General features: G+C 38.4%; 2 protein-coding genes across 2 annotated transcripts; both read right to left on the bottom strand.

Moving 5' to 3' along the window:
• Positions 1 to 1,649: 1,649 nt before the first annotated feature.
• Positions 1,650 to 2,267, bottom strand: LOC138363743 (uncharacterized). Its single transcript, XM_069323138.1, has one exon. It carries the CDS (start codon positions 2,265 to 2,267, stop codon positions 1,650 to 1,652), a length of 618 nt encoding a protein of 205 aa, XP_069179239.1.
• Positions 2,268 to 10,181: 7,914 nt separating this feature from the next.
• LOC138363491 (uncharacterized) lies at positions 10,182 to 15,462 on the bottom strand. The gene is made up of 2 exons (XM_069322841.1): positions 15,008 to 15,462; positions 10,182 to 12,947 (listed from the first exon to the last, which is right to left on the bottom strand). The coding sequence occupies exons 1-2, from the start codon at positions 15,194 to 15,196 to the stop codon at positions 12,081 to 12,083; spliced, it is 1,056 nt and encodes a 351-aa protein (XP_069178942.1). The 5' UTR covers positions 15,197 to 15,462; the 3' UTR covers positions 10,182 to 12,080.
• Between the last annotated feature and the right edge of the window lie 283 nt (positions 15,463 to 15,745).

Raw genomic sequence — 15,745 nt, 5'->3', positions numbered from 1 at the left:
AGAAGACAGCAATGGTAAGTTAACCAGACCACACACTAGAAGGTGAAGGGACGACGACGTTTTGGTCCGTCCTGGACCATTCTCAAGTCGATTGTCGATTGTGAACAACCTTACACAATGATAAGGATGTTTGGATTGGGTAGCACTATATACAGTGCAATTTTAAAGCAAGAAGGTAGAAGACTATTGATATTGAAATTAGGTACTTTTTAGTTTTGTTTTTGAATGACGCAAAAGTTGGACAGCTTTTCAATTCATTATGGAGTGAGTTCCATAAACTAGGTCCCTTTATTTGCATGGAGTGTTTGCACTGATTATGTTTGACTCTGGGGATATCAAACAGATATTAATTTCTGGTGTTGTGATAATGGGTCCTATTACATCTGTCCAGGGAGAGTTTCAGAACAGGATTTGCATTTAAGAACAGGGTTTCGTAAATGTAGTTGACACAAAAGAATGTGTGGAGTGAGATTATGTTTAGGGAGTTAAACAAGGGGGCTGATTGTTGTCTGAAAGCAGAATTTGTTATTATTCTGATCACAGATTTTTGCTGGGTGATGATGGGCCTGAGGTAGTTTGCAGTGGTTGAACCCCATGCACAGATAACATAATTAAGATAGGGATAGAGTAGTGCATAATATAGTGAGATGAGAGCAGTGTTAGATACATAATATCTGATTTTGGAGAGTATACCAACTGTTTTAGAGACTTTCTTAGTTATGTGTTGTATGTGGGTGCTGAGTCTCTTGTCTAGGAATAAGCCAAGAAACTTTCTATCATTTTTGCTAATAATGTTAACATTGTCTATCTGAAGCTGAATTGCATGTGCTAATTTGCTTCCAAATAAGATGTAGTAAGTCTTTTCTATGTTAAGTGTTAGTTTGTTGGTTGACATCCATAAGTGGACTTTTTTTTAGTTCATTATTAACAACATTTTTTAGTGTATGTGGGTTGTGGTTAGAGTAGATGAGGGTAGTATCATCAGCAAACAATATAGGTTTCAGAATGTTAGTGACATTCGGCAGATCATTGATGTATATATGAAATAGGAGAGGTCTCAAAATGCTGCCCTGTGGCACTCCAACGGTTATTGGTAGAATGGGAGAGATTATATCATTGATGGTTACACATTGGTGTCTATCACTAAGAAAGGATTGGATATAGTCCAGGGCATGGCCTCGGATTCCATAATGATGGAGTTTACGTATTAGGTACTTGTGATTAACAGTATCAAAGGCCTTTCTAAGGTCAATAAAGGGTCCAATCGGAAACTCATTTTTGTCAAGGGCTGGGTAAATTATATCAAGGAGTCTAATAATTGCATCGTTGGTACTCTTTTGGGAACGGAAGCCAAACTGCAGGGGCTGAGTATGTCGAATTTTAAGAGGTAAGAGTAGAGCTGTTTGTAGATAATTTTTTCAAATATTTTTGATAGTATGGGTAGGTTTGATATTGGTCTATAATTGTTTATGTCTGCCAGATTGCCTCCTTTATGAACTGGCGTTACTCTTTAGTACCTAAGTACCTCTTTAGTACCTAGTACTTTAGTACCTAAGGCTTTCACGAGAGACTCTACTTCCAACCTGAAGTTCTGAATGGAGTCTGGTCTGTTATTGGGTGAACTCATATCTAATAATTGATAATATAAGTTAGTTACACTCAATTCCTTTGTTGCAGTAATTAACTTCCAACAGTTTTATAGGTACATCATAATTACTCTCTGTGAGAGATAAATTGGTTATTACCTTCTTAGCTTCCCTTTTGAAAAGGCTCTGAAGGTAAGAAAATTTAGTTACCTTATTTATAGAGATTTTAAAATGAATATGGACATTAAATGATGTCCAGAATGTATCCCAATTTTCTTCATCCAGTCCAGCAAATGTAGACAAGTCCAAAGAAGGTAAACGTACCTCTGCTTGTAATACACTGGGTTGAGATACAGTAACATTTGGATTTACTTTATGTTTTTCTACTAAATCAAGTAGAACATTAAATTCATCTTGAGTGTCATCTTCATACTGAGATGTTTCTGTTATTGTTTGGTCTATTTCATCAGGACCAATGTCAACATCATTTAGTACATTGATGTAAGATGCAATCATAGACTTAACTTGTACAAATTTAATGTTAGCTACTCTCAGAGATATTTCCAGCTGATGATAATCAATGGGAGTTGCCTTAGATAAGTTTTCTGACTTATTGAGCAATCTTGTTAAATGGCCTTTAAGACCTATTAGGGATCTCTTTAGTTTTTCAGGAGTAGCCATGGTGGCTTTATCTTCAAGTTTTGTGAAACTTGAACAATTGTTACTGAAGTAACTTGAATACTTGTTCATTTACTCTCAATTACCGTGAGGATAGCCCAATATATTCTTGACTAGGCTATGCACTACCTCGTTTGGAGGTTAGGTTAATTACCTAATAATGAATAACTATTATTTGAGTAATACTTAAATACCACTACGGTAGTACGTCCGGTTAGCTCATCAAAATCACCATCAGTTAGTATAGTGACACTCAATAGCACTCAAAGGAAACACGAAATAATGGTAAATTACAATTAATAGGAACAGGTCCCAGCCTGCTCAGGGTCAGCACAATCTATATAAATAAAAACGGAAATGCTCGTTTGTTCAATATCGCTAATCTCCGAAAGTTCTTCACTAACTGCTTTGAAACTTTCACACAATGTTCCATTCGTATCAGAGCAGGTTTTTATATACATATTATATTGATGTCACGTTTGTGACGGAAAAATATGTTTTTTTTTAAAAAACTGTGTTTTTCATGTGAGAGAAATCTTCGAACCCACTTTACCGATTGCTTAGAAATTTTGACACGATGTTGCATTCGAATAGGTGCGTGTTTCTATATACCTACTATATACATGCCTTATCTGTGACTGGAGAAAACAAGTTTTTTTTTTTTTAACAATGCCATCTGTTGGATGTAAGAGCAACACACGCTGTAATCTCCCAAAGTTCTTCACCGATTGCTTTGAAATTCTGACACAACGTTCCACTCGAATATGTGCGTCTTTTTATTTACCTACTATATAGATGCCACCTCTGTGACAGGTAAAAACATGCGTTTTTGAAAAACAGCACCATCTGTTGCACATAATAGCAACCTGCACCAATACTAAATATGTCACGAATTCCATTTGAATGTTTCAGATTGCATTGATAAATTTTATTTTCATAGATTTCGATTTAATTTAATTATTACTGAATTATTTTGTTTGACATTGTGTTGGAATTGAGCTGTGTTGTTTACCATACCGTTCATTTCGTAAGTATAAGTATAGATGCCACACCTGTTACAAGTAAAACAATGCATTTCTTGAAAAGCAGTGCCATCTGTTGCATGAAAGAGGATCACACAGTCTGTACTAAATATGTTACAATACCATTTCAGTGTTTCTGATTGCATTGATAAATTGAATTTTAATAGATTTGGATTTATTTTCATTTTAATAGATTTGGATTTATTTTCCTTTTGATTGAATTATTTTTGTGAATGGCATAGGAATTGACCTGTGTTGTTAACCATACCATTCATTTCATGAGTATAGATCTTTTTTTTTTCATATTTTCATTTAATTTTTTTAACTTTTTTCTTATATTTCAGTGATGGGAACATCAGATCACTTCATGTTCCCAATTTTCTGATGGGAACATCAGACCATTTGGGAAGGCGTCGGACGAGGGAGTGGGGAATGGTGGGGATGACGAGGGGACAGAAGTGAGAGATGGTGGGCAGCACGAGGGGACGGAAGTGAGAGATAGTGGGGTGGACGAAGGGACAGAGGAGTTTGGGATGGTGGAGACGAGGAGATGGCGGAATGGAGAATGGTGGAGAGGACAAAGGGACAGAGGAATGGGGCATGGTGGGAAGGCAGAGGGGATGGGTGAGTGGGGAATGGTGAGGAGGACGAGGGGACGGTGGAGTGGAGAATGGTTGGGAGGCTGAGGAGACGGGTGAGGGGGAATGGTGGGGAGGACTAGGGGATAGGAAAGGTTGCTGTGGTTCCTCAACACACATGCTTTGCTGAGCCACAGCAACGCGTGGCCGGGTACTCCTAATCTATATAAATAAAAATGGAAATGTTCGTTTGTTCAAAATCGCTAATCTCCGAAAGTTGTTCACCGATTGCCTTGAAATTTTCACACAATGTTCCATTCGCATCAGATCATATTTTTATATACATATTATATTGATGTCACATTTGTGACGGAAAAAACATGCTTTTTTTGAAAAACGGTTTTTTTCATGTGAGAGAAATCTTCGAAACCTCTTTACCGATTGCTTAGAAATTTTGATACAACGTTACATTCAAATAGGCGCGTGTTTCTGTATACCTACTATATACATGCCTTACCTGTGACTGGAGAAAACATGCTTTTTTTGGAAAATAATGCCATCTGTTTGATGTAAGAGCAACACACGCTTTTATCTCCCAAAGTTCTTCACCGATTGCTTTGAAATTTTGACACAACGTTCCATTCGAATATGTGTGTCTTTTTATTTACCTACTATTTAGATGCCACCTTTGTGACCGGTAAAAAAATGCATTTTTGAAAAAAACAGCGCCATCTGTTGCTCATAATAGCTACATGCACACTATACTAAATATGTCACGAATTCCATTTGAATGTTTCCGATTGCGTTGATAAATTTTTTTTTCATAGATTTCGATTTAATTTATTTTGTATTTAATTATTTTGTGTGACATTGTGCTGGAATTGAGCTGTGTTGTTTACCATGCCGTTCATTTCGTAAGTATAAGTATAGATGCCACACCTGTTACAGGTAAAACTATGCATTTCTTGAAAAACAGCGCCATCTGATGCATGTAAGAGGGTCACACAATCTATACTAAATGTGTTGCAATTCCATTTCAATGTTTCTGATTGCATTGATAAATTGAATTTTTATAGATTTTTATTTATTTTTTATTTTTATTTATTTATTTTTGTGAGTTGCACTGGAATTTACCTGTGTTGATAACCATAATGTTCATTTCGTGAGTAAAGTTTATTTTTTATTACTTTTTCATATTTTCATTGCATTTTTTAACTGTTTTTCTTATATTTCAGTGATGGAAACATCAGATCACTTGATGTTCCTAATTTTCTTATGGGAACATCAGACCATTTGGGAAGGCATCGGACGAGGGAGTGGGGAATGGTGGGGATGACGAGGGGACAGAGGTGAGAGATGGTGGGGAGCACGAGGGGACGGAAGTGAGAGATAGTGGGGTGGACGAAGGGACAGAGGAGTTTGGGATGGTGGGGACGAGGGGATGGCGGAATGGAGAATCTTGGGAAGGACAAAGGGACAGAAGAGTGAGCCATGGTGGGAAGGCAGAGAGGATGGGCGAGTGGGGAATGGTAGGGAGGACGAGGGGACGGTGGAGTGGAGAATGGTTGGGAGGCTGAGGAGACGGGTGAGCGGGAATGGTGGGGAGGACTGAGGGATAGGAAAGGTTGCTGTGGTTCCTCAACGCACATGCTTTGCTGAGTCACAGCAACGGGTGGCCGGGTACTGCTAATCTATATAAATATAAATGGATATGTTCATTTGTTCAAAATCGCTAATCTCCGAGAGTTCTTCACTGATTGCTTTGAATATTTCTCACAATGTTCCATTTCTCATCTGGCCAGGTTTTTATATACTTACTATACAGATGTCACGCCTGTGATGGTAAAAAAACGTTTTTTTCTGAAAAAATACTGTGTTTTTCATGTGGTTATCTTCTTGAGGTTATCTTGAGATGATTTCGGGGCTTTAGTGTCCCCGCAGCCCGGTCCTCGACCAGGCCTCCACCCCCAGGAAGCAGCCCGTGACAGCTGACTAACACCCAGGTACCTATTTTACTGCTAGGTAACAGGGGCATAGGGTGAAAGAAACTCTGCCCATTGTTTCTCGCCGGCGCCTGGGATCGAACCCAGGACCACAGGATCACAAGTTCAGTGTGCTGTCCGCTCGGCCGACCGGCTCCTATCTATCCCGGTGAGGGATATCTTCGAAACCTCCTTATCGATTGCTTTGAAATTTTAACACAATTTTGCATTCGGATAGGCACGTCTTTTCATATATCTACTATATACATGTCTCACCTGTGCCAGGAAAAAACATGCTGTTTTTAAAAAGTGCCTTCTGTTGGACGTAAGAGCAACACATGCTGTAATCTCCGAAAGTTCTTCACCGAATGCTTTGAAATATTGACACAACGTTGCCTTTGAATAGGCGCGTCTTTTTATATATCTACTATAAGGATGCCACCCCTGTGGCAGGTAAAAACATGCGTTTTTTTAAAAACAGGGCCATCTGTTCCACATAATAGCAATATTCATGCCATACTAAATATGTCACGAATGTTTCAATGTTTCCTATTGCATTGATAAATGTTATTTTCATTGATTTCGATTTATTTAATTTTTGTATTGAATTATTTTGTGTGACATTGTGTTGGAATTGAGCTGTGTTGTTTGCTATACCGTTAATTTCCTAAGTATATGTGTTGGTGCCACACCTGTGACAGGTAAAACTATGCTTTTCTTGACAAACAGCGCCATCTGTTGCATCTAAGAGCAACACACATAATATACTAAATATGTTACAATTCCATTTCAATGTTTCTGATTGCATTGATAAATTGAATTTTCATAGAAATTGATTTTTTTTCATTTTGATTTAATTATTTTGTGTGAATTGCATTGGAATTGAGCTGTGTTGTTTACCATACCGTTCATTTTGTGAGTATAGTTTATTTTTTTTTTATATATTCATCTTATTTTGTAACTTTTTCTTATATTTTAGTGATGGGAACATGAGATCACTTGATGTTCCCAATTTTCTGATGAGAACATCAGACCGTTTGGGATGGAATCGGACGAGGGAGTGGGGAATGGTGGGGATGACGAGGGGACGGAAGTGAGAGATGGTGGGGATTACGAGGGGAGAAGAGAGGGGGGTAATGGTGGGGAAGGACGAGGAGACGGGGGAGTTTGGGATGGTTGGGATGAAGGGAATGGGGGAATGGAGAATGGTGGGGAGGACAAAGAGACAGGGGAGTAGGGCATGGTGGGAAGGAAGAGGGGATGATGGGGAGGACTGGGGGACAAAGAAAGTTGTTGTGGCTCATCAATGCACATACGTTGCTGAGCCACAGCAACGCGTGGTTGGGTGCTGTTTGTGTTAAATAATATATACACACCAGCACTGTCTAGCACAGGACTAGTTGAAATGAATCCTCCCTAGGAATGTAACTAAATAATTTTGGCTGAATTTGTACATAGCTTAGTACAATTAGAGTCTAAAATTCTACCCCCCTTTAGGGTTGGCATAAATACAAGAAAGGTGCATTAAAGTGGATATATTAGTGCTGTGTTTTGGGATTTTTTTTTTAATTTTCGATATAAAGATTATATGTGCATTTATAAAATACAAATGTGAATAGTAGATATATATACAGTTAAATTTGGCTTGCTAGCCACAACCTTCTATGGTGGTTGATAGTATTAACTAATTTGTCGACAACAAGAGTCCTGGACTTTCCTGACAGGTGTACGCCGTCTGGGGCTATGCTCTGACGATAGGGTCTTGCTGTAAAGTGAATATATGTGGCGTCCAGCCCTACTCTTTTTCTCAGCGGCAAATTTATATATTTAGCAGAGCGCTGATAGTATTCAGGATTCACTCCCCAACGAATATCACTCCTCAGTTGGCGAAGTTCCACTAATGTGAACACAACAGAGTTGCTAATGACTTTGAATGAAGTAATAATTTTTGTAAGGTGATTAATTATTTCAGCTGGGTGACGAGTGGGATGGATATCATTACCATAGATGGTGAGGTTATCATGGTTAGATGGTGAGGCCATTCTAACGAAGGTGTTAATGTGTTATTATTATAAAAATGTAATGTGAGATTATTATAAAAATTATGAGCTGTTGCTCCTGGTGACCTAAAGATTCTTACCTCTGTGTGAGGTACAGGCCTAAGGGTTGTGGATAATTGGCTGTAACCCACTAAGGCTACTTTAAACACTGAATGTTTGTTGAAAGTATTATTAATAAATTTAATGTGGTTTAGGCTGCAGTATGGGGCAGTCTACTGACAACCATAAATAATGAAAACATATATATAGCCTAATAATGATAACACTGCCTAATTGATAGCACACAATAATTAGGGTTAGTAAATGATTAGTTAATCATAATAGATTGTAGGACCAGTGGTTTGGCTTAATATACTGGACCGTAAAACGTTTATGAAGTTTTACTGGTTTATGTAAATCAGTAATTATAGATTTAATGTTAAATCTAGTTCATCCGGTTCGAAGTTTACCAAAAAAGATGTGGGGAAAATCTGGCTCAGAATATTAATAATAATAATAATTAATTTTGATAGCTGCGAAGGACCACCCTTTAATTAAAGGAAAATAAAATAAGTAAATATTTAGGAACTAAATCTGAGAACCAGTGATTATGGATCTCCAAATAGTTAATAATATAATTTGAGAGCATTAAGTGAACTGTAGATTAAATGAAAATATTGAGCCGACTCACACCACACGCTTTGGGGGATTGAAATAGTACAAAGAAACTAATACGTTACTTGCACAATAAATTAGATACTAATACTCATCAAATATAAGCCAACAAGATATCAAGAATATCGGTAATAAATCAAATGGCAAAAATATAAAATGCTAGTAAATATATGATCTTGTATTGAAGATCAGTAACTAAATAAAAGTTAGTAATCTACTAATGTTTTACGTAAACAACAGCTTAGCTGTGTTGCAGAAATAGATGTAAGCGTCTGGACAGTCACGTCACGAATACTTGTCGAAAACAGGCTGACCCAAACACGCATTGAAGCAGAGGCTTATCTTCCTTCTTGTGACTACGGCACAAGCTGAAATACAGGTAATTGTAAGATTTGCCTATACTAATGCTGATTTACACCAATTTCTGAATGAAGATTGGAAGGCGGGTTAACATGGGACTCACTTGTTGATATTTAGAGTCCATGCGGCCTAACGACGAACATGTTACAAGTTAAATATTTTGTAATCACAAATTATTAACTATTTGTAGGACTTAACGTTATTATGTTCGCCGAGCCGAGTGTCTGATTGATGAAAAAGCTGCTCCAGCACTTTGACATCCGCTGCTGCTAGAATGACGCGATTATGAGCTGGTAAAATGCGCAAGCTCCAGACACTGCTTGTCACCAGAAATATGGCTGCGTCCTTCTCTCTCTCCCTCTCCCGTCTCGCATGCGCAATAGCACGGATAGCTGATACGGAGAATTTTACTCCTCATTATTTATTCAACCATGGGAGATAATAAGGATAGGGTTTATTATAAGAGAGCTAATATTAATTCAATTCTCGTCGTATAATAGTTAATATGAAACGAAGTTCATACAGACGAAAAAGTTATGGGAGAAATTCTTTTCTCCGTGAATCTCTTTGATAACAGTGGTTACTGTTATATAGTGATCTTCAGTTAATAACGCTATATTATTTGATCACTGGTTGCCATAGTATCAGCTAATAATTCTTAGGGAAGAATGCTGATATGAAGGGAGAATTGAACATAATTCTCTGAAATGTATTCGTTATCTTTCCTCAGTTGAGCTGGCTGACATATCATCACCATGAAAAGTGAGAAAGATTTGGTGCAATTATTACGCAGCAGGAAAATAATTAATATTGTTAATCTACTAATTAGCAGTATTAGTAAATTATAATTGTTTGTACAAGAATGATTTATGGAAGTACTAAAATGAGAAATAAGTGTTGGATATTTCCAACAATCATGCCCGTCCCACTTACCTGTGTCTTCATGCCTATCATGCCAGTCCCACTTACCTCTGTCTTCATGCCAATCATGCTACTTCCACATACCTATGTCTTCATGCCTATCATGCTAGTCCCCACATGCCTGTGTCTTCATGCCAGTGCCTTCATGCATGCCTTTCACACCTGTTACAAATACCTGTGTGCTTGTACCTGGTGTATATGAGTGTCCACAACCTTCTTCAACATTTATGTGCTCTCATGCCTGTTCCACATATTTGTCCTACATACCTGAGGCTACATGGTTTAGTCAGGCAAGACTTTTATCATGAAGTTAAATCTATTTTAGGAAAGGAAAGACGAATAATTTTGGAGAAAATTTATACTATTTACTTCAAGTTATGCATTATTTGCAACAGGTTATACATTACAAGTTATAAAGTTATACATTACTAGTTTAATATTATTTGCAATAAGCATACATTATTTACATCAAATTATACATTATTTACTTCAAATCATACATTATTTGATGCAATTTAAGCATTATTTGCTACAAACTATTTTTTAATGAACGTTATACATTAAGTTATTCATTATTTGCATCACATTATACATTACTTTTTCAAGTTATACATTAATTGTTTTAAATTATTCATTATTTACCTCAAGTTATATTTTATTTGTTTTACGTTATACATTGTTTCAAGTTAGAGATTATTTGCAACACGTTATACATTATTTCCTTCAAATTATACATTATTTCCTTCATGTTATACATTATTTGCTTCATGTTATATATTATTTGCTTCAAGTTACTGTATAACTTGAAGCAAATTATTTGCTTCAAACTTATATATAACTTGAAGCAAATATTATATAGCTTGAGGCAAATAATGTATAATGTGAAGGAAATAATGTATAACATGCAACAAGGAATGTATAACTTAAAAAAAATAATATGCAACTTGATACAAACAATATTTAACTTGAAGCAAATAATGAATGATTTAAAGCAAATAATGAATTACTTGAAGCAATTTATGTATAACGTGAAGATAATAATGTATAATATGAAGATAATAATGTATAACTTTAAACTAATAATGTATCATTTTAAGCAAGTAATTTATAACGTGAAGTAAATAATGTATAATTAAAACAAACTATGTATAATTTGCAGTAAATAATATGTAACCCAAAGTAAATAATATATATGACTTGTTGCAAATAATGTAAGTTGTAACAAATGATGTATAACGTGAAACAAATAATTTAAAACTTAAAACAAAAATGTTTATTGGTCTTAGGTTATAAATTATTTGCTTCAAGATATACATTATTTGCTTTAGGATATACATTATTTGCTTTAAGATATACATTATTTGCTTTAAGATATACATTATTTGCTTTAAGATATACATTATTTGCTTTAAGATATACATTATTTGCTTTAAGATATACATTATTTGCTTTAAGATATACATTATTTGCTTTAAGATATACATTATTTGCTTTAGGATATACATTATTTGCTTCACGCTGTACATTATATTGTTTGTTTCAAGTTAAATTATTTGCCTTGTGTTATATACTATTTGCTTTAAGTTACACATTATTTACTTCAAATTATACATTATTTGCTTCAAGTCATAGATTATTTGCTTCAAGTTGTACATTATTTTCTTAAAGTTTTACATTATTGCATCAAGTTGTACATTATTGCCGCACATTATATGTTATTTGTCTCAAGTTATATATTATTTGCCTCAAGTTATATATTATTTGCCTCAAATTCTAAATTATTTTATACAAGTTATACATTTTTTGCTTCAATTTAGTTCCGGGAGGATGACTAAAGTCTCTGGTAGTGCAGGTAGGTGGGTGGTAGTTCCCGGAGGACGGTTGGTGTCTCTGGTAGTGCAAGTAGGTGGGTGGTAGTTCCCGGAGGACGGTTGGTGTCTCTGGTAGTGCAAGTAGGTGGGTGGTAGTTCCCAGAGGACGGTTGGTGTCTCTGGTAGTGCAAGTAGGTGGGTGGTAGTTCCCAGAGGACGGTTGGTGTCTCTGGTAGTGTAAGTAGGTGGGTGGTAGTTCCGGGTGGGTGGTTGAAGTCCCTGATAGTACAGATAAATAGAGAGTAGTACCGAAAGTGTGGTTTATGTCCCAGGTATTCTCGGTAGCATAGTGGTGTTCTCGGCATTGTGGTAGAAGTTCCTAGTAGCTAAGATAGATTGTTGGTAGTTCATGTAGGTGGGTGGTGATCTTAGAGCGGTGGTTTGGGGGCTCTAAACGATGGGTTGAAAGGGCATGCAGTGGGAGAGATACAGTGAGGGTAGGCGGGGTCCGGGTTAAAGACTTTGTCTCCTTCACAGGTATTAACGGTGGCTATCTGGTTGACGTACTCACACTCAAAGTAGTGCTGGTCACACGACGTACACTTGGGGAAGAAGCCCACTGACGTACACGTCATTGAATCCTTGCACTCAGGAGTGGCCGTTGTTGTGGTTGGCTGGGAAGCATCACACAGTGTGTCACAAACGGCACCGGCTACACAGTTACCTACGACAACGTCAAAGTTGTATCCTAAAGTGCATGTTAAGTGATACGTCTCGTCAGCTGGTCCTGCGGTCACGCATTTGTAGAACTTGTGACAGTCGTAGGGGTCTCGGGTAAGCAATTGCCCATTCGTGCAAAAGGCAGCACATGGGTCCCTACAGCAGCCGGATGGTGTCGTATCGCAGACCCCTTTTTCGCTGTTATAATAAGGAGTGTTTGCGGGACATACGAAGGGCCCTTGAATGTTGCCGCCAATGCAAATGTAATAGGTGCTGCAATCCTTTGGGTCATTAAACGAGTCCGGTTCTGTGATGCATTCTGTGCTGCAAGTTGGTAGCGTGCAGTTATTGTTACATGGTAGGGTACCAGTACAGATTGGAGCTGTTGCGTTGAAGGATGTACCAGCCGGACAAAGCGCATTGACGGCTTCATTGTTGTTTACACAGATGTAATACCGAGTACAGTCGTAACGATCCGCTACTAAAGTCCCGGGAAGCACCCCGTTGCAACTCGGATCACAGCCACGCTGGGCGAGGACCTGGGTGACGTAGACTAGCACCGCAACCCACGCCACCTGCAGCAGACACCCGCCATGTTAATGTTCCTGTTGAAATTACTACTCATAAAACATATTAAAATATATCAAACATTACCTTAAACTGGAAATATAATTGGTACAAATCACTAAACCGTTTGAGGAGTATTCAGAGGGTTACTAAGACCACCACAATAACTTACTGATCAACTAGCAAGTATACTTTAGTCCAGGACATTGTCCAGGTCTAAAGATTGATTGATTGATGAAGATTAAGCCACCCAAAAGGTGGCACGGGCATGAATAGCCCGTAAGTGGTGGCCCTTTTAAGCCATTACCAGTATCAAGAGCTGATACTGGAGATCTGTGGAGGTGCGAATGCACCCTGCATGACGTTAGATGTCTCCCTTATGAATGTGTTAAGATGAAGATGAAGCAACCCAAAAGGTGGCACGGGCATAAATAGCCCGTAAGTGGTGGCCATTTTAAGCCATTACCAGTGTCAAGAGCTGATACTGGAGATCTGTGGAGGTGCGAATGCACCCTGCATGGCGGGAGATGTCTCCCTTGTGAATGTGTTATGAAGATGAAGCCACCCAAAAGGTGGCACGGGCATGAATAGCTCGTAAGTGGTGGCCCTTTTGAGCCATTACCAGTATCAAGAGCTGATACTGGAGATCTGTGGAGGCGCGACTGCACCCTGCGTGACGGGAGATGTCTCCGGACCAAGTGGTGGTCCTGCCAGGTCTAAAGTAAACGCTCAGTGTATATACACCTCGAAGTGGGTTACACCTCTCTGTATATATCCCTGGCATCAATATTCTCCTTCCCCCCACAATATGTAGGAACAAATCCTGCACATGGACAACCAATCACAGCCTAACAGGTAACCGGGACTATGAAAAAAGGTAAATTAACTGTATTTGTTGAAGACCGGGGGGGGGGGGGGGAAGGAAGGGGTGAAGGGGTCACCTATGACATTCAATATACTGTGAAGACTCGGAGAATCTATTACTCGATATCTTCAATAATTCATTGTTGAATAGAGTATTTCCCCACACAGTGAAAATTTGTAGTAATTGTCCTCATACAGAAACACAAAGAGGCAATTACTGTTCTACAAGTATCGTATCATGAACGCGCAATTAGATGATTGAAAGCATCATCCTAAATCTCCTCTCACACGTAATAGGTAGACTATGGGAAGGGACGAGGGTGATGAAGACCATTATGTGTACTTCATCCCCACGACCGTTTTTACAAACCCAGGACATCATGAAACATCACCAGGCGAGGAAAAGCGGACAGAAGAGCAAGTCAGAGAATTTGTACGCTGATACAATGCAATCGCAACAGACAACCTCGGTCGTTAAGGCCGAAGGAGGGAATCTATAATTGGAAGAATTCGTCCAGGATACAAATATGGAGATTAGGGATAAAAACAACAGTGGAGGAGCGAAGTTACAAAATTTGCTGCATGAGTGACGGACATCATCTACACTACTACCTCAGAGATTGTCCCTATCTAAAAGACATTATCAACATGTGATATAATAAATCCCGCATTGAGTTCGGACAGCAGATTTTATCAAATAAAGACACTGTCCTTAAAAGGACAGTGTCTTTATTTGATTGTCTTTATTTATCTTTATCCCGCATTGCACCCGCAAAGTAACGTATACTTGAGGATTGTTAGATTTTATTTCCTTGTTTTCCAGTCTCTTCACTTGAGACAGTTAAGTCCCAGCTTCGTCTGGGTACAAGTGACAGGATGAACTATCCAGCGGGTTTTCTTCCTATTGATGGGTGTTGTATATTCCGGTTACGTGGTATGTTCAATCACAGGATGAGTAACGCTGCCCAATAAACTCCCGGAGCAAATTTAATATGAAATTAAGTACGTACAGCGGACTTCGGCTATTGTGATTGGCACGTATAAACTGTCTTTGTATATGCATGTTAAGCGGACATAGTGAGAGATGTCAATCATACAGAATGATTAACACAAGCATTCCTGTATACAGATGAATATTTTTTAACGTCAAAATATAACCAATAATGCTGAATAATCCAAAAGAATCACATGAGGATATTCTTACCCAAATCGACTCCTGCAGCAGCGGCTTGGTCATGCTGAAGACGCTGAACAGCTGAAGGTGGACAGCTCGCACTAGACAGCTGACGGTGGACAGCTGACGGCGGACAGCTGAAGGTGGACAGCTGACAGTAGACAGTTGAGAGTGGACAGCTGACAGTGGACAGCTGACGGTGAACAGCTGTCTGCTCATCCAGCTGTGGCTCCTGCTGCACCTGTCTTGTTGTAGACGATAAAGGTGTGCTCTGTGGTAGTGCAAGCGTGATTTGGTGGGGGAGTGCAAGTGGGTTGTGGGAGAAGGAGGTATGATGGTGTGCCAGGAGCTTGCAGGCTGTTGTAGTTGGTTGAAGCTTGTTGTGAGTGCAGGAGTCTACTGCTGCTACTGCTGCCTTAGAGTCATCATATATACTTCAAACCTTATCACAGTAACCAAGTTGAAATACTGATAAGGAATCTGTTGAGGCCAAGCAAGTACAAGGAAACATTTTTGTTTAATTAATGATATAATTTTGATTAAAGTTTTGAAGAACAAAACAAATCAATGTTATTGTATTCACCATAGTTTCCCCGTCATCTTGATCTCTTTCTGGAGACGATGAATCAGAGTAACGTGGCTGAATATATGGTGACCAAACCACACATCAGAAAATTGAGAACCGGCGACGTTTGTGTCCGTCCTGGACCATTATCAAGTCGTGTGAAACGACATGATAATGGTCCAGGACGGACCGAAACATCGTCG

The sequence above is a fragment of the Procambarus clarkii genome, chromosome 11 (assembly GCF_040958095.1).
Source record: "Procambarus clarkii isolate CNS0578487 chromosome 11, FALCON_Pclarkii_2.0, whole genome shotgun sequence".
Lineage (NCBI taxonomy): Eukaryota > Metazoa > Arthropoda > Malacostraca > Decapoda > Cambaridae > Procambarus > Procambarus clarkii.
Note: the sequence above shows the minus strand (reverse complement) of the source record. Positions and strands in the feature narration are given on the sequence as shown.